Raw genomic sequence first — 23,293 nt, 5'->3', positions numbered from 1 at the left:
AGCAGGGAGTCTGCTTCTCTCTCTGACCCTCCCCCCTCTCATGCTCTCTCTATCTCATTCTCTCTCTCAAATAAATAAATAAAATCTTTAAAAAAAAAAAAAAAAAAAAATGTCCTGCTCTCTGGATTCTTTTTCAGCACACTGTTTATTTCTCTTTGTGTACTACTTATTGGGGTTTTTCCTTTATATATAACTGAAAAAAAATAGTGTTTCTGTGGAGTACTACAACCATTACCAGATCTAAAAGAAATAAAAAAAAAAAGAAATGAAATTTTTACCCTGAACTGATCTGATTTCTTTTACCATTTCAAAAATAACATTTAATATACATATATATAACATTTAATAAATTTTTTTTTTTAGTGTTGTGGTTTCAGTCCAAAGACTGAATGTATTTTACTAGTACATTATACCTTTATATACTGCCATAATTATTGGGAAACAGTTACTGTATAAAATCACTGTTGTAGGGGCGCCTGGGTGGCTCAGATGGTTAAGCATCTGCCTTCGGCTCAGGTCATGATCCTAGGGTCCTGGGATCGAGTTCCGCATCGGGCTCCCTGCTCAGCGGGGAGCCTATTTCTCCCTCTGCCTCTCTCTCTCTCTCTCTCTCTCTCTGTGACTCTCATGAATAAATAAATAAAACATTTAAAAAAATAAAATAAAATCACTGTTGTAAACCAAATAAATATAAAGGAGGAAGGAGAGGGGCAGCTGGGTAGCTCAGTGGGTTAAGCGTCTGTCTTCAGCTCAGGTCATGATCCCCGAGTGCTGGGATCAAGTCCTGCATCATGCTCCCTGCTCAGTGGGGAGCCTGCTTCTCCCTCTCCCTCTGTCCCTCCCTGTCCTCTCATGTTCTCTCTCTCTCTCTCAAATAAATAAAAGGGAGGAAAGAGATGGAATTCTAGATGTGAAATTTTTTTTTTAAGATTTTATTTATTTATTTGACAGCGGGAGAGAGAAGAAGCAAGGCGAGCAGCAGGCAGAGGGAGAGGCAGTCCAGTGTATCCAGTCATTCTTTAGATCTTAACATTTCTCTCAGACTTTTATATTTAACCCTGCCTTTTGTAAGCAAACATGACTTCAATAATCACAACTATAAAAATATAATCTTTCATCTAATCTCACTTCAGGAAATTGAGGGAGAAGGATGTTTTTCTGTTTGTTGATTTGAGGAGGTAAAACCAGCTGATACAATGACTTTTGCTAAAACCTGGATATCTAAATGTTTTCAGCAAGAACAGTCTGCAAATTCATGGGAAGAATCCATTACTGTACTGATGATTTTGGTATAACGTCATTTTGAGCCTGCTTTAAAGCAGTGCCCATTTTATAAAATCTCTTCATTAATGAAGGCTGAGAGCAATTTGTGTTTTTCTCATTAAACATAAACTGTACCTAACAGTTTAATCATGTTTTTGTTGTCACACATACACTTGAAAGCTTTTGCGCATTTCTTGCTGCCCTAAGATTGGTTTAAATAAAAGCATGATGCTCCCTAATAAAGGAAACGTGTGACTCATCAGCAACTAGGAATACCTGATAATTTTGTCATCATGTGCACAGATATACCATTAGAAGAATTTATTTCTTTATATGCACAGCTTTTCATGAACACTGATAATGTTCAGAGGTGCTTAAAATAGTAATAAAAACTGTTTTACTATTGAAGGATGCATTTGTCTCACATTATAGTAGTGTTGTTCCCTCAGCATCTCATTTACGTGTTACTAGTGTATTTATATGTGGGTCTTATCAAAATTAGTAAAGCTTTTCCAAAAATTTTAAGGATTCTGCCATCATTCTATTCACTTCTTTCTTGCATTAGTCTCACATATCTCTACTTATTCCTCCACAGTCAGATCTTTCTCATGTGAATGCAACTTATTTTTCACATTAAATTGCTTCTTCTGTGAAAAATATGTTAAGGCAGAACTCCTGGGTGCCTCTCCTGAGAAAGCAGCACGTGGTCCAGATCAGTGGTACCTGGTGTCTTCTGCTTTTATAAAGAATATATTGATTTGCTCAGAGCACATTTATGTAGACCTTAAACAAACAAACAAAAAATTATGCCGGAGGGGCTCCCGGGTGGCTCAGTCAGTTAAGCGTCTGCCTTCGGCTCAGGTCATGGTCCCAGGGTCCTGGGATCGAGCCCCGCATCAGGCTCCCTGCTCAGCGGGAAGCCTGCTTCTCCCTCTGCTCCCTGCCCCCCGCTTGTGTTCTCTCTCTCTCAAATAAAATATTTTTTAAAAATCATGCCAGAAATAGTATCTATCCACTTATGTAAGACTGCTATATTATGTTTTGCATTTTCATCTGGATGAAAGTTTTTTTTTTTTTTTTTAAAGATTTTATATATTTATTTGACAGAGACATAGTGGGAGCAGGAACACAAGCAGGGGGAGTGGGAGAGAGAGAAGCAGGCTTCCCGCGGAGCAGGGAACCCGATGTGGGACTCGATCCCAGGACCCTGGGATCATGACCTGAGCCGAAGGCAGACCGTTAACGACTGAGCCACCCAGGCGCCCCAGGATGAAAGTATTTTTGAAGGCATGGAACCCTTACTTCTCTCCCACTTATTGAGGAAAGTGCTGAAAGCCGCCAGGCTGCTCTCCTTGACTTCCTACATCTTTCTGGTATTCTTTTGCTCCCCCTCCAGCCCTTTCTCCAGGTCATCTTTATTTTTATCACCTACCTCAAGGATCCAGTTAAATTTGTCTTTTAATTTTAGTACACACACCTATTCCTGTATGTTTATGTATTTTTTCAATTTGCAAAGAATCTTTCCGATACTGTGCTGTGTGGAGTGTTGTCTTGTTTTAAAAAAAAAAAAAAATGCTATTCATTCTGCGGTAATTTCATAGTCCAGTTGCCTGCTTTTGGATAATATGGGTAAAAGGGATTTTTATGGCCTAGAAACATTCTGTAACATAACTTTTTTTGTGTTTGCTCGATTTTTTCAGATGGAAAAATTAATATTTTTGTTGTGAACATCAAGATACTGTTATATGGCACTCTGAGATCCCAATGAAAATTAATTATGGCATATATAAAATAATCGTACAACCACTATTCTACTTCAGTCAGTCAGATTCAAAGTATTTTGATTGTTTTATGGATCCTGTGAACATCAATCACAAAGTTTCGTCTAGTAGATAATTGTAGGTGCAACTGAGGAAATATTTTTGCAAAGCCCATTGATATGCTATGCAGTAATGAACTACTTATTTTATTCTGCATTTATTCCTCCCAAGGTATAAAATAATTACTGGAAAGCCTTCTGGTGCAATATCTGGAGTACAGAAAGCAGAAAATGGACCAATCGACTGGAGTGGAGACATGCCTATTTCTTGTAGTCTTTCTCGGTCAGTATGGTGTATCCAGTTCTCTTTTGCACTTTGCTGTTTGAAATCTTTGTTGACTAAGATCACAAATATTTAGTGTAGTTTGGTTTGAGTTACTATATTTATTAGATATGCTTTGAAGTATGATTTTTGTCTTTGTGGCAATGTAAAGATTGATTCTGATCTATATAAATAGTTTTGCCAGATCTCTGTTAGGACAGAGGGCATACATTTTTGAGGTTGCTAATCACTGTAGAATTCTGGCCAATGTAGAGATTGAGCTTTTAGGACCTTGGTATCTTTTGTACTGACCATCCATATTGACAGACCACAAACATTGGTACAAATAGGAATAACCAGAGTTCTAAAAAACAAACATTCAAGAAGTTTAGTATTATTCTCATTTTAAAAAGTATTCGTATTATTGAAAAGGTGAGAATTAATAGTTTTCTATTTTTTTCACTACTTCAAATGTTCAGATGGGTCTTATTTAACTTGGTAACCAGAACTCAAAAAAATTATATTGTCAGACATGAATTCTGTTACCACAAAGAAGAATTTAAGGAGAAAGAAATTAAAAGTAGAGAGTAAATTATTTTAGATTTTACTCTGGAAATAAACCCAAGACACTCATCAGTATTAAGAATTTCTGATTACTGAATTAACTTCCATTTTTCCTGATCGTGGGAGTTGTATAATCTACAAGTAACATAGGTTATGATTTACTGGCTTAACATCTATTATAATTTGTGGGTCCTTTTTGTATGATTTTCTATCAATAAATAAGTTTAAATATTTAATATTTTAAATATTAAATATTACTCATGTAAACCATATATATCATAAGCTAATAAAATATCTATATTTTGATGTCTGTGAAACTCACTTAAGAGTTCTTCTAAAATCTTTTTTGTTGTTTTTTTGTGTTTTTTTTTTTTACTTAAAAAAATTTTTTTTTATTTGAGTATAGTTTACACACAGTGTTATGTTAGTTTCGGGTATACATTTACATTAGTTTCAAGTGTGCAACGTGGTGTAAAATCATTTTTGAGAACCACTATTCTGACAGTTTCATTTTTGTGTGTTGCTTAAAAAAAGTCTCCAAAATGAAATTGGGTCATGCAGCCAGAATTAACAAGAGCAATTCATTTTATTGGAGAGCAGAAATTGAATATTTTAATAGTAGTTTGTGTTAAATTTTGATTTAGAAAATATTTTTGGAATTTCAGGCAAAACTGATAAAATGTAAAGGGGTCAGGAAGTGAACACTGGCTAATAATTATATTGTTGAAACTCAGAGTCAGTAATTTGGCAATCTGAACTACAGATTGTATATTTCAGGAGGGTAGCAGGTCTTGCCTATCAGTCTTTAGCACACCAAGTTAAAAATTCTTTGATAAAAATTGCTTAGGTACCAGAAAGTATATTATATAATCTTGTTTTCTTTTTTTAAATAGTAAGGACTTTAAGGTACTACAAATCAGCAATGAAAACAACTATCAAAAATATAAAAACTGTAAAAAAAAGATAACGATCATTGTATGTATTAGCCAAGACTGGGTAGCAAGTGAGAAAGACCTAACTCAGCTGGTTTAAGTGAAAAAGGATATAGATTGACCTTGGAATTAGAAGTTCATGTGTGTATGTGATTCAAAGCCCAGCTGAATCCTTGGACTCAGACTGTGATATCAAGACTTGGTCTCTTCAATCTGATTTGTCTTTTCTCTAGGTCAGGCTCTGCTGGCAGCCACCAGGTAGCTGCTGCCATTCCCAACTCACATTCTCAAAGCTTTGAAAGCTCAGTGGGAAGATAGACCGATAGCAAAGATTTCTGGGTTGATTCTCATTTAACTAACTTGCATGCTACCACCTGTCCACCTCTAACTAATCAGAATAACCACACCAAGGAATTATTCCAGTGTCTGTTACATAGTCAAGAATATATTTTAGGGGCACCTGGGTGGCTCAGTCAGTTAAGTGCCCGACTCTTGATCTCAGGTCTCGATCTCATGATTGTGAGCCCATGCCCTGGTTTGGGCTTCATGCTGGGCATGGAGCCTACATTTTTTAAAAAAAAGAATATATTTTAAAAACTACTTGAAATTCCATAATTGAGAGTCTATTTGAGTATATTGTATAATTCAGTGAAAGCATGAGAAAAAAATAAAGGTCTTTATTTTCTTTTCTCATTTTTAAAAATTTTAAGCTTATTAGTCAAAAATTATCCCTAGTTGAATTGGCACTAATTGATTGCTGGATGGTTATATTAATTTTACTTCCTAAAGAAGTATACTACAAAAAAAAGGTATATAAGTTCAACATTAAAAGTTATATATTGGAGAGCCGTATTAAAAGGACATTAAAGATCCTGAAATTAAACCATTATCTTATCATCATGACTACCTGGTTCTAAACCACTGATCTCACCTGGATGGCCATGGATGTACAATGTTAGAGTGTGTTTGGAAAAGTAAGAAAACTTGGGAAGGAACGAATCAAAGAAAATAATCAGTAAAAGATAAGTTAACATTAAAAATACCATAACCCCTGATTCATTGACAAGTAATTTTAAACCAAGGTTACCTGACTTTCTGAAAAGTTGGCAGATTTTTAAAAATTTTATATCAGGGGCACCTCGGTGGCTCAGGTCATGATCCCGGAGTCCCAGGATCAAGTCCCGCATCAGGCTCCCTGCTCGGCGGGGAGCCTGCTTCTCCGTCTCCCTGTGCCCCTCACCCCACTCGTGCTCTCTCTCTCTTGCTCTCTCTCTCAAATAAATAGAATCTTAAAAAAAAATTTTTATATCAATCTTAAGTAATAGCAGTTACTTTGATTTGTTGGTAAATATTATGATTTTGTACCTAGACAAAATACAACATTCACTCTTCAAGTAACTTTTTCAATACTATTTTAGGGGTCTTCAGGTTCTACTTACTCCTGTTCTTGCAAACATCCTGGAGGCAGATCAGGAAAAGTGTTGGGGTTTTGACCAGTTTTTTGCCGAAACTAGTGATATACTTCATCGAATGATAATTCATGTTTTTTCGCTACAACAAATGACAGCTCATAAGATTTATATTCATAGCTATAATACGTAAGTACCTCTTTATGTTTTCATCCTATATCATAATGTTGTGTTTTATAATTATCTTCCTAAATTAGTAGAGAAAATGGAAAAGATGTCTCAGCTTCTCCAAAGGCACCCACTTCCCACTTAGGAAATTACGTTTGAGTGCTTAGTAAATTTTTTTCACTTATTTTTGGCGTGAAAGGATTAATTTTCTACTTTTATAAAATTTACAGGCAACTTAGTTTGTTCTTAAACTGCAAGTTTTACAAGACTATTTCTGTTTCTATGCCTTGTCTCTTAGATAATCACATAACCACAAATAACATCTACCAGTAAATGGGCTGGGTTTTATTAAGAGCACTGCCCTGTCAGGGTCACCTGGCTGGCTCAGTTGTTAGAACATGTGACTCTTAGTCTCCAGGTCCTGAGTTCAAACCCCATGTTAGGCATAGGACCTACTTTAAAAAAAAAAAAAAGACAAATTTAAGAGTACTGCCCTGTCATTTAAAAAACATTAAAGCGTAAGTCTTAAATATAGTTAGTGTAGTTATTATTTGCATATGTGGCATAAACCCCTTATTAGGTGCTGGAGTAATAAGCATTTGTTTTACCTAAACAAAAACACATTACACCTATATTATTTTTAAAAAATCTACCTATATGATAGAACCACATATAACTGAATATACACACACATGTAAAACTAGGGAAATCTAAATGTCATAGGTGGATTATATCAGTATCAATATCCTGGTTGTAATATTATACTATATTATATGCAAGATGTTACCATTGGGAGAAACTGGGCAAAGGGTATATAGCATCAAAGTGTATTTTTTCTTAGACCTGCATGTGAATCTACAGTGATCTCAAAATGTTTTTTTAAAATGAAGGGGGAAAAAGCGTTATACCCATTCTGTGTGTCTTAGTGTCTGTTTTGACAAGATTCAAATAGTAGTTTTGATGTCTCATAAAACTCAAAAAGAAACCTTTACTGGCAATTTATTAAGGAGTAGAACCAATTAGATAAAATCATATTTTAGATTTTAATATGTAATATGTATAATATACTGATAATATTATAAACATTAAATAGAACATCAATATAATAAAATAATACTAATATAACATTAGGTTAAATATATATTATTCATCTTTGTTTTGGTATGTAATAGCCTGAATAAGTGTCATAGGGGCGCCTGGGTGGCCCAGTCAGTTAAGCAGCCGACTCTTGATTTTGGCTCAGGTCATGATCTCAGGGCCCTGGGATCCAGCCCTGAGTCTGGCTCTGAGCTCAGCAAGGAGTCTGCTTGTCCCTTTCCCTCTGGTCCTCCCCCTGCTCGTGCTCTCTCCCTCTCAAATAAGTAAAATCTTTAAAAAAAAAAAAAAAAAAGTATCATAGGTGCTGGCCACTATTTCATTTTAAGAGTACATTTGAACATAAAAAGCCCACTCAAGGGGCGCCTGGGTGGCTCAGTCGTTAAGCGTCTGCCTTCGGCTCAGGTCATGATCCCAGGGTCCTGGGATCGAGCCCCGCATCAGGCTCTCTGCTCTGCAGGAAGCCTGCTTCTCCCTCTCCCACTCCCCCTGCTTGTGTTCCCTCTCTCACTGTGTCTCTCTCTGTCAAATAAATAAATAAAATCTTTAAAAAAAAAAAAAAAAAAAGCCCACCCAAGCCTGAGCCAAATCACAGCATTGCTGCTGAAATGTTTCTTTGATTGCATAGGTCTATTCAAGGAGAATCTGACTTTTTCCCCAAAATATCATTTTGAAAAAATCTGGTTTCATTAATTTAACAGATATTATACAATCATATCGCAGAGACTGTTCTCAGCTGTTTAAGGCATTTAATCCTCCCCATGGTTCTGTGAGGTGGGTGATACTGTTTGCATTTTATAGGCGAGGAAACTTAGCACAGAGGAGTTAAGTAACTTAAGGTGACTCAGCAAGTAAGTAGAACTGGAATTTGAGCCCAGGTAGTCTGATCCAGAGTCTGTGCTCCGAAGTGCTCTGCTGTGTTGGCTCCCCGTTATTAAACATTAAGAATCCTGTATCCTACACGTATCCAACATGGGTGTTCAGACATAAAAGTGTTTTAGAATTGATTGCCTTCTAGACAGGTTATGTGGAATTTTCAGTTTAATAGACATCATAGTACCCACATCAACAAAGCAGTGTATCTATAGACTGGCCATGATCTGAAGTATCGCATAGAAATGAATGTTGTTGTACTCAGCACAAAAAAAAAAAAAGATTTTTACTTCTTACTCCATCCCAGTTATGTTGTCCTTTTGAATTTTCCTCACACAGTGCTACTGTATTTCATGAACTGGTATATAAACAAACCAAAATTATTTCTTCAAATCAAGAACTTATATATGAAGGACGACGTTTAGTCATAGAACCTGGAAGACTGGCACAGCATTTCCCTAAAACTACGGAGGAAAATCCCATCTTTGTAGTAAGTCGGGAACCTCTGAGTACCATAGGATTGATATATGAAAAAAGTAAGTTGGGATTTTCGTAGTGATCTTGCTAGCCATTAAAAAAAAAAGACCTGTAAAAATAAATGGCATCTTCATAAAGTTGATTGATGACAGTAATGTAGAATTTTCATAAACATTAAAATTTTGTAAATTAGTTGACCGAGACTAGTAATGAAATTGAAAGGCCTTTGTAGACTACAGTAATTTGACCTTAAATACTTTGTTTCAAAAAATGGTAAATTAGTTTGTCACGTATGTTTTACTGTAGCTCTCTGCTTTTAGTATTTTACTAACACTCAAAATAACCTTTTGTATCATAAATATGAGCAAATGTTTATTGTGTCCAGTGTGAATAGGACACTTTGCCAGGCTTTGGAGTCTAAGAAAAATTAGATCTACATTTTGGAATCTTAAATTATTAATCCTACTGGTGAAAAAAATAAATTACCCAGATTTTTACTTTTCTATTTGGATCTTTCGGATTTGATTTAGATTTAAAGAGAAGCATTGAGCTTATTGTGTGGGAATATGTTTAAGAAAAAATTGAACTCCTTAGAAATATTTCAGGTAATTTCTTGTTAAGGAATGAGCATTGTTTCAAGTAATCTTTTTTTAACCTGGAAAAGAACTTCAAAGAGTTTTGCTACTAATGTTTAATTTAGAGGTAATTTAGAGGTTAATGTTTAATTTTTAAAATTGCTATATAAAGGATATAATAATTTATTCAAAATACTTTATTTCTGATTTTTATTATTTTACTTAATATTTCAGTTTCCCTCCCTAAAGTACATCCACGTTACGATTTAGATGGGGATGCTAGCATGGCTAAGGTTAGTATTTAATTAAATTACTATGAAAAAGAATTACTATGTAAACATCTGAATTAAAATTATCAATAGTGGAAGCAATAAAAGATAATTATCTTTACATATGCCTATATGATCTAGGAAATTATTCATTTAAATGATTATCCATTGCAAATTAATTTGTGTTCTTTCTTCTTTATATCTTTTCTTGAACTGCTAAGAAAGTTTTCTCTGTAGAGGCAGTGCGTTTTTTTGTTTTTTTTTTTTTTTAAAGATTTTATTTATTTGACAGAGAGAGAGATAGCGAGAGCAGGAACACAAGCAGGGGGAGTGGGAGAGGGAGAAGCAGGCTTCTCTCTGAGCAAGGAGCCGGATATGGGGCTCGATCCCAGAACCCTGGGATCATGACCTGAGCCGAAGGCAGCCGCTTAACGACTGAGCCACCCAGGCGCCCCTAGGCAGTGCGTTTTTAACATTATCATGTAAAGAATGAAATATTTAAAGAAAAAAAAAGAATGAAATATTTATTGTATCTGTCCTTAGCTTTTAGAAATTGGTAGTGTTTTTAATTAACCTGATAAAAATATATAAGCTTGAAAATTGTTACGTAGAAGTTTTTTCTTACCCTGTACCACAATTAGCACCAAATACTGTGTTTCTTCATTAGGCAATAACAGGAGTCGTGTGTTACGCCTGTAAAGTCGCCAGTACCTTGCTGCTTTATCAGGAATTAATGCGAAAGGGCATACGATGGTTGATGTAAGTAATAGATTGAAATTTGAAAATAAGTGGTAACCACCCCATCTTTGAGATACTTTACCTCTTCAGACTACATAGGGTCAAGTGCTTGGGGTTTTTTTGTTGTTTCATTTTGTTTTGTTTTTAAGTAATCTCTGCACCCAGTAGTGGGGCTCGAACTCATGACCCTGAGATCAAGAGTCACATGCTCCACCAGCAGAGCCAGCCAGGTGTCCCTTGGGTTTTAGTATAATACATTTGTTTCACGTTTAGTTTACAACACATTTAGCAGTATATTTTTTCATTTGAGTCCTACAACAACCTTGTGAGACAGATGGGACAAATAGTATCTGAATTGTAAAACTTAATGCCACACTGTACAATGTGATGTTAAATGAAATCTTTTTCCAAGGACCTTGACTGGGGCTGTCATCTCACTATCTTGGTAGGCTTTGTCATTTTTTGTTTTTTTTGTTTTTAAGATTTTATTTATTTAGTTGAGAGAGAAAGAGCTCGAACAAGGGGAAGAGGCAGAGGGAGAGGGAGAAGCAGACTCCCTGCTGAGCAGCCTGATGTGGGGCTCGATCCCAGGACCCCAGGACTATGACAAGAGCCAAAGGCATACACTTAACTGACTGAGCCACCCAGCTGCCCCGCCTTTGGCGGTGGTATAATGCAGTACCATCTGTACTTGTTCTAGAGTTCAGGTCCTCAGAATCTTCCTTTCTTTCTTGCCTTTTTCCCAAATGAAGGATACTCTCAACTTTATTTTTCTAACAGCATTATTGAGCTATAATTCACATACTGTTTAATTCACCCATTTTTAAGTGTATAATTCAATGATTTTTAGTGCATTCACAGAGTTGTGTAGCCATCACCACTCATTGTAGAATATTTTTGTCACCCCAAAAAGAAATCCTGTACCCATAAGCAGTCACTCCCCATTTCCCCCATAACCTCCTAGCCCCAGGCAACCACAAATATGCTTTCTATCTATATAGATTTGCCTATTCTAGACTTTTCATATAAGTGAAATTATACGTGGGACACCTGGGTGGCTCAGTTGGTTGAGCAACTGCTTTCGGCTCAGGTCCTGATCCGGTCCTGGGATCGAGCCCCGCATCAGGTTCCCTGCTCCTCCCTCTCCCTCTACCTGCTGCTCCCCCTGCTTGTGCTCTCTCTCTCCCTCTGTCAAATAAATAAATAAAATCTTTTTTAAAAAATGAAATTACTTTTTTTTTTTTACTAAATCACTTAATATAGTTATTCTAGGTCAAGAATATTGATCATCTAGTTAAGTATTCTCTTCCCCTGAAAGTAACCCTAAGAAATATTTTGTGGATGAATATAATTTGCTCTTTTTTCATGATTTGTAGATCCTTCTTTCCTCTGCTAGAAGCAGAGAATAAATGGTCTCCCTTGAACATCATGCCTCCAGTTTCTATATATCATTTGAGGCTTTTGAATTTTATATACACTTAGTAATGGCTTCATGTTCCCTGGGCTCATAATGCTCCTTGGCTTTAATGCTTGTGACAGTTTATGTATATCTGCCTCACACGTAATCTTCCCTTCTTGCAAAAACATGTATGAAGCATTTCATCATTCTTGTTCTGCTGGTGCTTTAAGAAGAAAGAAGAATGACACTTTTTTTTGCCTGTCACCTTTATGTTAAATCCATAAATTGATGGGGTTTTTTAGGTGTTCACATATCCAGCTTGTAAGCCTATGCTTTTCTCTTTCCATTAAGAAGCCTTTTCATTTTTACTAAATAATTTCTAGAAAACTCTTTAAGTATTGACTCTCTTTACTTTTGTGGTATTGTTACTAACAGCTCTCGTATCCTCTTGCTCTTGTTATCTACCACAGTCACTGCTCCATAAAGCTTTTATTTTTTACCTATTGTTTTTGTTTTTTTTGTTTTTGTTTTTGTTTTTTTAAGATTTTATTTATTTAGTTGACAGAGAGTGATAGCGAGAGCAGGAACACAAGAAGGGGGAATGGGAGAGGAAGAAGCAAGCCTCCTGCCGAGCGGGGAGCCTGATGCGGGGCTCGATCCCAGGACCCTGGGATCATGACCTGGGCCGAAGGCAGACGCTTAACGACTGAGCCACCCAGGCGCCCCGATTTCTTTTACCTATTAACTTGTAGTTTAATAAGTCATGAGAAAATAGTTTTTTGCTTTATTTTTTGGTTTTGGGTTTTTTTTTTTTTTTAATAGTTTTTAGTGTAGATCACTGTTGATAAACTTTTTCAGTTAGTAAATATTTTAGACTCTGTGGGCCACATAGGTCTCTTCTTTGTTTTTACAACCTTTGAAAATAAAAATGTCATTCTCAGCAAAAACAAGTTTAGTTTGTTGACCCTTAATGTAGACCAAAAGCCCTCCAGTTTTATTATTTACTATGTCATCCTGCTTCTTCAGAGATCATAATCTACTATGAATAATAAAAATTGATTCTGGTGGTATAAAGCGTAATGCTATTTAGCTTATTCATGTGATTATAGATTCGCTTTTATTCCTTAATATAATTTTAATGCCTTAGATTTCCAAACTCTTAACTTAATAAGTAGTAATTAATGGTTTGTGCCCTGGATAAGTGTTGGGGTCACAATAATGCTTCCAGTAATAAAAAGTAAATTGGCAAGACTCAGCCCAAGAGGGAAAAAAATGAATTGGCTTTCATAATGTAACAAGATTGTTAATAAATTTGTTTGAACAGTAGTAACAGCAGTGTAATTAGTGATAAACAAGAGAAAACCTTTTTAAAAAACCAAATCATTCCTTAGATAAACTAATGAGAATATTATTATTTTTTAGAGAATTAGTTAAAGATGATTATAATGAAACTGTTCACAAAAAGACAGAAGTTGTGATCACACTGGATTTCTGCATCAGAAACATTGAAAAAACTGTGAAAGTGTGAGTAGATTACTTCCTTACTAATAGTGGTTAATATTAAATATTGTCCCATTTCTCTTTAATTATTTAGTTATCCTTGGCATAATACAATATGCTATGCAAGTGTTTGTATTAAGATACAACCGTAGATTAAGTTAATTCCTCACAAAGACAAAATTTAGTCGTCTTAGTAAGAAATGAACATTTGGTGGCATTTTCTCCTACCCTTTGCAAAGGAAAAGGTAATCTGACATAAAAACATCTCATTTTTTAACCTTGCAAATTAGACACTCTGAATAGGAAAATATAAAAACTGCAGTCAACAAAGGAAGTAGGAAGGGGTATTCTAGAACTGTATTTTGGTAGTATTTATAGAATTTGGGGATTACTTTTAGTTTATTACTACTTATTAATTAATCTTATCCCTGAGACTGTTTTTTGAAACAGAATGATATTTTAGATTTCTCTATTCCTAGGCTGTATTATTTATACTGCAGAGGAAATACAGTAAATGAAATCAGTATGTACTATTGACCACCATTCTGCAATCTAGTATTTTGACTATTATCCTGGCATAAGACTGTTGGAAATTGTCTTTTTTATTTTATCTCGTATAAAAATTTGTTAATAGAAGTATATAAAATTCCTTCTTCACAGAGACAGCAAGTTTTCTTGGAATCTGTTGCTTGTAGGCTTTGCATTCAGTATTCTTAAATAGTTATGATAATAATTCAGATATAATTTATAAAAACATCTTTTAAAATCTATATATTCATTATGCTCATTTAATTTTTCCATACTTGTTTTTCATACAGATATGAAAAGCTGATGAAGATCAACCTAGAAGCAGCAGAGTTAGGTGAAATTTCAGACATACACACCAAATTGTTGAGAGTAAGTATTTACAAAATGATGACAGTCATTGGGACCATGCTCATGGTTCTCCTATTTGACTTTCATAACAACTCTATGAGATATAGACTATTAACCATATTTTACAGGTAAAGAAACAAGGTTAATTGAATGAAAGGATTTTGTATGTTTTTTAAGAAAGGATATTTAATGTAAGCAATGTTTTATAGGGGCGCCTGGGTGGCTCAGTCGTTAAGCGGCTGCCTTCGGCTCAGGTCATGATCCCAGAGTCCTGGGATCGAGTCCCACATCGGGCTCCCTGCTCAGCGGGAAGCCTGCTTCTCCCTCTCCCACTCCCCCTGCTTGTGTTCCTGCTCTCACTGTCTCTGTCAAATAAATAAATAAAATCTTTAAAAAAAAAAAAATCTTTAAAAAAGAAATATTTTATAAAATGTATTAATACTAGTTAATCTCATATTTTATTATCATATAATACTCTTTATGGAAAAATCTAACCAAGAAACTGTCCTTGCCTTTAAAAATAAAAATAATTTTTCTGACTTTGAATTGACGTAATCCATCCACAAAAGCAATACGATTAAGACTTTAGACTCCTTTGGCAATGTATCATTTCTGTATTTTGCTAATCTGAGTCTCAACCCATTGGTTTTATTTAGCTTTCCAGTTCTCAGGGAACAATAGAAACCAGTCTTCAGGATATCGAAGGCAAATTATCTCCAGGTGGTCTGCTGGCAGATACATGGGCCCATCAAGAAGGCACTCATCCAAAAGATAGACAGTAGGTTATATAATTTTATTGGTAGCTTCCGCTCTTATTATTAAATGTCCTTTTTCACATTGACTCAGTTAATTTATTTGGACTTTTTCCCCCTACATAGTGTAGAAAAGCTACAAGTCCTGCTAAATTGCATCACAGAGATTTACTATCAGTTCAAAAAAGACAAAGCAGAACGAAGTAAGTAAAGTTTGCCATTTGTTAATCTAATGAATCAGCTCTACTAGTTGTAATTCAGTTGAATTAATTTGGTATATTTATAAGGGTGGCTCCTTATTTATTTCATAGACTAGATTCTGTTGGGAAAGAGACTGAATATACTAAAAATTATTCTTAAAACCAACTTTTTGAATATTTTAAATTAAGGGTCCTGAACTCTAAAATCTCTAGAGACCAGTCATGTAACAGAAAGGAATGAAATTGGCCAGTGGAGACTGAGAACGATAGGAGAGGAAATACCCATCTGAAGGGGAGAGTCACTACTCAGATTCACCAAAGTCATTGCCCAAAAATCTTCCTATTCTCAAGAGAAGCTGAAAATACAGATTTTATTAGAAATATCTTGTGGGCACCTAGCTAGCTCAGTCAGTGGAGCATACGACTCTTGATCTCGGGGTCATGGGTTGAGCCCCACATTGGGTGTAGAGAGTATTTAAATAAGTACATAAGTCTTTAAAAGAAAGAAATATCCTGATTTTTAAATGTTGGCAGTTAATTTTTTTTATGTTAACACTGTACAGATCCATTAAAAGCATTTGTGAGCTGTATATCTAATCCATGGGTCATGAGTTTATGTCATCTACTCTAAACTCTTAGTCTTTTTGAAGTCATAATCTCGAAAGAAAAAGAAGTGTGCATGATTTTGTGATTCTACATTTACAGAAGTAATATTTCTTATTTTTAGGATTAGCTTATAATGAAGAACAGATCCACAAATTTGATAAGTAAGTGTCCTTATTGTGTTTAACAATTATTTTTGGTTATGTTATTAATATAATTCCTCTTAAAGTTGAAATTAATTATAATAAAAAATACATTTTAATCTTGGCCTTACAGAATTGTTACTGTGTGTGCACATATTTGAGGCCCACTTGTCTGGTCCCTGGTTGAGAGGTTGAGGAGAAGGGAGAATGAGGGGGCATCTTCTACATCATGTGCTTTGATTGTAGAAGGATAGATAATAGAGAACATAGGCAAGGACAGATTTAACCTCTTTCTTAACCTTAACTTCATTAAATAAATATGTTCTGACCATTCTCCATTATGAACCTTCTCTTTCACTTCTTGCTGCTGTAATGTGTATCTTAGAAACCTTTGGCTTTCTACTATACATATTCTAAAGCCAGAACAGTCATTATTAAGAAACATAAATTTTATGTATTTGAAAAGTTTTTAATATTGGAAATAGAAACCATCACATTGGTTTAAGACTGTGATTATTTCTAAATTATAGGCAAAAACTGTATTACCATGCAACAAAAGCTATGACCCACTTTACAGATGAATGTGTTAAAAAATATGAGGCATTTTTGGATAAGTCAGAAGAATGGATGAGGTAAGTAACCTTAGTGGTTGACTGCACAATGTACAATTCAGTGTACATTGTATATTGTAAATAAGATTACTATTTCATTAGACTGCTTATTAATTGATTCTTTTTGGTTTTCAGAAAGATGCTTCATCTTAGGAAACAGTTATTATCCTTAACTAATCAGTGTTTTGATATTGAAGAAGAAGTATCAAAGTATCAAGACTATACAAATGAGGTATAACTATCAGAAGTATCTAGAAAAAAATCTTTTTCCTGTTTGGAAAAAAATACATTTCTTCTCAGTTTATATTTGAAATGATTGAAAAGAGAGAAGTGGGACATAATACACCTTATATTCAGTTCTGTTTGCCCATTTGTAATATGTGTTTCAAGCCAACTTTTCAGAACTTAGATGTTTTACAATTAAAAGCATCTGATAAAATAAAAAATTTAATTTTTTTAAAAAAGCATCTGATAGACCATTCTTTAATCATCTATAAAAAGAGGATTTTTTATTTTTTTAAGATTTTATTTATTTATTTGACAGAGCGTGAGAGCAGGAACACAAGCAGGGGGAGCGGCAGAGGGAGAGGGAGAAGCAGGCTTCCCGCCGAGCAGGGAGCCCGATGCGGGGCTCGATCCCAGGATCCTGGGATCATGACCTGAGCTGAAGGCAGACACTTAACGACTGAGCCACCCAGGCGCCCCAAAAGAGGATTTTTTAAAGTGTTGATTTAGGGGCACCCGGTTGGCTCAGTCGTTAAGCATCTGCCTTTGATCCCTGGGATCGAGCCCCGCATCAGGCTCCCTGCTCAGCGGGAAGCATGCCTCTCCCTCTCCCACTCCCCCTGCTTGTGTTCCCTCTCTCGCTGTGTCTCTCTCTGTCAAATAAATAAAATCTTTAAAAAAAAAAAAAAAATCTTACCAGGGTTTCTCAACACCCTTGGGAGAAAAGCCAGAGCCCTTTTTAACTACTGTATCATTCACAGTTTTGAAATTAAAATTTAAAGCTATAAAGGGCTTATAAAATGTGTAACATTTAGGGCACCTGGGTGGCTCAGTTGGTTAAGCGTCTGCCTTCGGCTCAGGTCATGATCCCAGGGTCTTGGGATTGAGCCCCGCATCGGGCTCCCTGCTCAGCGGGGAGTCTGCTTCTCCCTCTCCCTTTGCCTCTGCGTGTCACTCCCCCTGCTTGTGCTCGCTTTCTCTCTGTCAAATAAATAAATGAAATCTTTAAAAAAACAAAGTGTAACATTTAATGTAAGATCTGTAGTTTGTACTTTGTTCAGTGATTGATGTAGGTTTTTTTGATGTTTCAGTTACAAGAAACTTTGCCCCAGAAAATGTTGGCAGCCTCCAGTGGAGTCAAACATACCATGACCCCAATTTATCCATGTTCTAACACATTAGTGGAAATGACTCTTGGGTAAGAAATTTATTATTTGGTAACTATGATGTTTCCATTCATTTTTATTTCAGTTTGTGATCTTGCTCTTTTATTTTGAAATTTTGGGTATTTGTTGTGAATACATTTGCAAATGTTATTCAATGGCTTAGTCTAATCTAGAGAACTAAAACATAATAGAATTCTAAAACATTTCCATACTTTTTTGAGCAGAGACATTGACACTTGTTTTGTTTTTATAGTATGAAGAAATTAAAGGAAGAAATGGAAGGGGTGGTTAAAGAACTTGCTGAAAATAATCATATCTTAGAAAGGTAAGTAACGCAAATATTATTCTGCCCTGTGATTTTTTTTATGCAAGGGAGTACATATAGATCTATATTTGTACCTGTCTGTCTTCCTGTATCAGTAGGTTAAAGTAATGGGGAAAGGATATAAAGTCAGAACCCTTTTGTTTTGTGATTTCCATGGTGCCTTTTAATGTGTTTGGGGTTGCTTGGATAAAGACAAGTCAGCTGTGATCGATTCCATTTTATAGTAGCACTGGTTAATAGAATTATTTGCTTATTTGAATCAGTTTGTGAAAATGAAAATCTTTTGCACATTATTTTTCATACATCTCATTAGAATCGTAATTTATTGGGGTGCCTGGGTGGCTCGGTCGGTTAAACGTATGACTCGATTTTGGCTCAGGTCATGATCTCAGGTTCAGGAGATGGAGCCCTGCCTTAGGCTCCGTGCTCAGCAGGGAATCTGCTTGAGGATTTTTCTCCCTCTCCCTCTTCCCCTCCCCATGCTTGTTTGCTCTCTGTAAATAAATAAATAAATAAATCTAGAATCATTATTTTTTAAATATTTATTTGAGAGTGTACATGCACAAGTTGGGGGTGGGGGGCAAAAGGAGAGGGAGAGAGAGAATCTCAAGCAGATGCCTCACTGAGCTCAGAGCCTGAGGCTGGGCTCAGTCTCCCAAACCTGAGATCATGACCTGAGCCAAAATCAAGAGTCCGAGGCTTAACCGACTAAGGCACCCAGATGCCCCGAATGTTACCATTTTTAATGTTTGCTGATTGGTTTAGTAAAAACAGGTATCTTATTTTAATTTGCATTTCTTTGGTTAATAGTGATATGAAGCATCTTTTTATGTTTATTCAAATTTGTGTGTGAATTGCCTTTTGGTTTTAAAATCTTTTTTTCTCTTGGTTTATAGCAATTACATAGTAATTATCTAACTTTTTTATAGTACCCAATTTAGTTTCTTCACAACTTGAGCTAAATATCAGCAAAAAGAGACTATTAAGATATGCTTTAACAAACTTATATTGAATCTCTTCTGCCTTGTGACATAAAATCCTCACTTCTTAAACCATGTCGCATAAGTCACTTTCCCCTATTTTATCTGCAAATTTATTTGACAATATATGGGTGATATAACATGGCATAATCATAGCTTAAATGTTAAATGACTGCTTAAGGATTTGTGCCAGAACTAATGAGCACTGTCTCCATGTGGCTGTCTTATTATCACTTCATTTCTTTTGTATCTAAAATCACATCATATCACCCTTCCCAACTCAGTTTCCCCTCCAATTTCCTCATTCTCTTCAGTGGAACCACCTTTTTCCTGCTCCCTTGAACATAGGTTATTTTATATACTAACTCTCTTTTTTACTGCCTTTCATCGAGTTTGGTAATCGTCCTTCAGAATGATTCCATATTCCCCCTCTTGGCCTCATCAGACCTCCTTCCTCCTCACATGGGAGCTGTGGTGATAACCTACCACCTATCTTCCTAAGCCTAGGCTTTTCCCATCTGTCATGGCTATTAAGCCAAAACAATCTTGCCAAACACTGATCTACTGGCATACTCCTTTGGCTCAAAAATTTCTAAACTCCTGTTACCTAAAAGGTCAAGTCTAAATTCACACTTGAATTCAAAGAATAGAATACTCTGGCCCAGCCCATTCACTCAACTTCCTACTTGTCCCCAAAATAACATTCTGTTCTAGCAAGGTTGCATTCCTTACTGTCCATTGAGTATGTCACACTCCCAACTCCTTATCTTTGCTTTTCTAAATCCCACCCCACCAAGAAGTTACCCAGTTTTTCCTAATACTTTCTAGATCACATCCCTCACCCTTTTCTCTTAAGAAGTCCTCCCAAGGGGCACCTGGGTGGCTCAGTCAGCTAAATGTCTGCCTCCAGCTCAGGTCAGGATCCCAGAGTCCTGGGATCAAGCCCCGCGTCAGGCTGCCTGGTCAGCGGGCAGCCTGCTTCTCCTTCTCCCTCTGCTGCTCCCCCCGCTTGTGCTCTCCGGCACACGCGCGCACTCTCTCTCTCTTTCTCTCTCTCTCTCTGTCAAATAAATAAATAAAAATCTTTGGGAAAAAAAAAAAGGAAGACCTCCCAAGCCACCGATTGGTATTTTTTTCACATATTTATAATAATACCACTGTGTTTCAGTAAGAAATAGAGCAAATCATAGTTGCTTAAACTCTTTTAACAGCTTGTTCATCTGAAAAGTCTCCTATGTTCTTCTTTAAAATATTGGGGGCCAAATAAATGAGTCATCTAAGATTTCCTTTTTTCTTTTGTGTTTTAGGTTTGGCTCTTTAACCATGGATGGCGGCCTTCGCAATGTTGACTGTCTTTAGCCTTCTGGGAAGTTTGAGAACAGTTTTAATTTGCACAAGAAAATAATGTTGGGGCATTAAATGAATGCCTCTATAAGTGGTCTCTTATTTCTACAATTCAGTATTTGGTGTGGTCATGTAAATATGTACAATATTGTAAATACATAAAAAAATATATAAATTTTTGGCTGCTGTTAAGATGTAATTTTACCTTTTAACATTTATAATTAAATGAGGACATTTGACCTCAGTGAGCACTAGAAGAAAGCCATGACCTATGATATGTTGAAATACTGATCCTCTACTCTTCTGAGTGAGGCTGAGTTCTACATCTCTGACTGCCTACTGGAAACATTTTTTAAATGGAACCAAAATTGTCATCCTTACAAATCAGAAAAGACTAATAGTTGACATGTTTATAAGTGATAGAATGGAGAAGTGGCTTCTTTGGGTAAGGAGCTGAACCAAACCACTGTTTTACTAGGATCACAATTTTGGGGGAAGGATAAAGTGACATTTCATTTTACAAGGTGCCCAGAACCCAGTTATCATCATACGTGTTTAATTTCAGATAAATTATTGAGCAGAATTTTTAAAGTGATGTAATTATTAAAAACTGTTCGTTTTATTTTGGCCATAAGTGTACAACTGTCTTAAAAATTTTAGGATTATTTCTGCTGTTTCAAGCTGTATATTTTTTGTTTAATTTAATTCCACTTACTCCATCATGAAAAAATATCAATAAATTTCTCAGTTTTAATGTAAAAGTTTGTATTTTTCTGTGTACAACAGTTTGAGAAACAAAAGTCTTTTGAAAGAAATAATATCTGTGGTGATTGCAAATCATTCTCAGACTACTGGATATAAGGACAGTTTTGTTTCTCTTCTAAATCTGATTCTAATTTAGTATAAGTTCTCCAATTAATTTATGCTATCCGGGGGACGCCTGGGTGGCTCAGTCGGTTAAGCGTCTGCCTTCGGCTCAGGTCATGATCCCAGGGTTCTGGGGTCGAGCCCCACATCGGGCTCTCTGCTCAGTGGGGAGTCTGCTCCCTCTCCCTCTGCCTGAAGCTCCCCCTGCTTGTCCTCTCTCTCTCTCTCTGACAAATAAAATCTTTAAAAATTTATGCTATCCAGATCCAAAGGGAGCATTCTCTTTGAAATATCTACCCAGAGTCCTATACTAAAGGATATACTCAGCAAGATATTTCATCCAACAAGGATGTGGTTCTGATTTTGGTTTTGGTTTCTGACTTACCAGATTATTGAAGTGTGATTATACACAACTTGCTTATCATAAAAATAACATGTCCCAAAGAGTGAATAAATTTGACTACCATAAACATTGGGAAACTGAAAATGGGTTAAGTTTTAATTTGAAATCTCAAATCATGCATTATTGTAGTAGAGAATTTTAAGTATCACCTGTGTACGTTATAGAAATAAATGCATGGGGCACCTGGGGGGCTCAGTCTGTTAAGTGTCTGCCTTCAGCTCAGGTCACAATCCTGGAGTCCCAGGATCAAGTCCCACATTGGGCTCCCCACCCAGCGGGGAGCCTCCTTCTCCTTCTGACCCTCCCCCCTCTTGTGTTTTCTCTCACTCTCTGCCTTTCAAATAAATAAAATCTTAAAAAAAAGAAAGAAATGCATGGGTGAATGGTCTCTGTCAAATATCTGTTTAGTCTGAGAGTTTCTGGGGTGAGGAGGTGTCTGTTTAATCCCTCTTGATTTTAATTTTCCATTTGACTATTCAATTGTATAGTTTAAATGTTTATGTCACTGAACATTAGGTAAAATTTTACTTATGAGATCAGTTAATATATTTGCAGAATTAGTTTTCAGCACCTCTAGAAAAGGTTACCAATAAATAAACCCATGCTGTGGGGATTGAATTTTTATGAGTTGTATTAATAAGAACAAATCCATTCCACGTTAATACTGGTTAAGACTTAAGGTTTTATTCCCCATTACAGCAACATGGAAACCAGGCATTCTTGCTTTTTTAAAAGATTTTTATTTGACAGAACGCAAGCAGGGGGAGCGGTAGGCAGAGAGAGGGAGAAGCAGGCTCCCTGCTCTCAATCCCAGGACCCTGGGATCGAGCCCCGCATCGGGCTCCCTGCTCCATGGGAAGCCTGCTTCTCCCTCTGCCACTCCCCCTGCTTCTGTTCCTGGTCTCGCTGTGTCTCTCTCTCTCAAATAGATTAAAAAAACAAAAACAAAAATACAATCCTCATTCAGAACATTTTAAGTTAATGAATACATGGTGATACTAGTCTGCTAATCTAATAACCTAGTAAGTTACATCTACAGTTTAGTAGTCTTTTTTTCATTACTGAGATATATTTTCAAAAGGTAGGGATTAATGATATAAAAATAGTATACAGTTAGTGGATTTAACTCTTTACATAAGCTATAGTTCTAACAAGAAATAAAAAATGAAATAAGTGAACATAAAGCACATGGGAAAAAGGATATTTTTGAGTAAATAAAAAAGGAATTAGAGGTTAGGGAAGAAATGTGAAAAATAATCCCATAACATCTTCTGAAGTTCCAGGTTCTATTATTTTGGAAATTACCAAATACTATATAATTGGCTTTTAGACCTAATTACACTATGTCAAGCAGGGTGCCTCTATTCTTAGATATAAAAGATCTTAAAATATTTATTTCAAAAAATATTTATCAATAAATTATCCAGAAAGGAATTATAATAATCTTGGATTTAT

General features: G+C 35.7%; 1 protein-coding gene across 1 annotated transcript in view; it reads left to right on the top strand.

Annotated features, from left to right (window-relative positions):
• TBK1 (TANK binding kinase 1) overlaps positions 1–21,329 on the top strand; it is a 40,245-nt gene extending 18,916 nt beyond the window's left edge. The window contains exons 7-21 of the mRNA XM_032420664.1: positions 3,255–3,365; positions 6,259–6,438; positions 8,725–8,921; positions 9,672–9,730; positions 10,374–10,465; positions 13,266–13,367; positions 14,162–14,240; positions 14,876–14,997; positions 15,098–15,174; positions 15,899–15,938; positions 16,448–16,549; positions 16,664–16,760; positions 17,845–17,951; positions 18,173–18,244; positions 20,532–21,329. Coding sequence (XP_032276555.1) covers positions 3,255–3,365; positions 6,259–6,438; positions 8,725–8,921; positions 9,672–9,730; positions 10,374–10,465; positions 13,266–13,367; positions 14,162–14,240; positions 14,876–14,997; positions 15,098–15,174; positions 15,899–15,938; positions 16,448–16,549; positions 16,664–16,760; positions 17,845–17,951; positions 18,173–18,244; positions 20,532–20,583 — 1,489 coding nt within the window. The 3' untranslated portion in view covers positions 20,584–21,329. The remainder of the gene's footprint in view (positions 1–3,254; positions 3,366–6,258; positions 6,439–8,724; positions 8,922–9,671; positions 9,731–10,373; positions 10,466–13,265; positions 13,368–14,161; positions 14,241–14,875; positions 14,998–15,097; positions 15,175–15,898; positions 15,939–16,447; positions 16,550–16,663; positions 16,761–17,844; positions 17,952–18,172; positions 18,245–20,531) is intronic.
• Positions 21,330–23,293: the final 1,964 nt, after the last annotated feature.

This window comes from Phoca vitulina, unplaced genomic scaffold (assembly GCF_004348235.1).
Source record: "Phoca vitulina isolate PV1807 unplaced genomic scaffold, GSC_HSeal_1.0 scaffold23, whole genome shotgun sequence".
Classification (NCBI taxonomy): domain Eukaryota; kingdom Metazoa; phylum Chordata; class Mammalia; order Carnivora; family Phocidae; genus Phoca; species Phoca vitulina.
The sequence above is the reverse complement of the archived record's forward strand: the minus strand, read 5'-3'. Positions and strand labels throughout refer to the sequence as shown.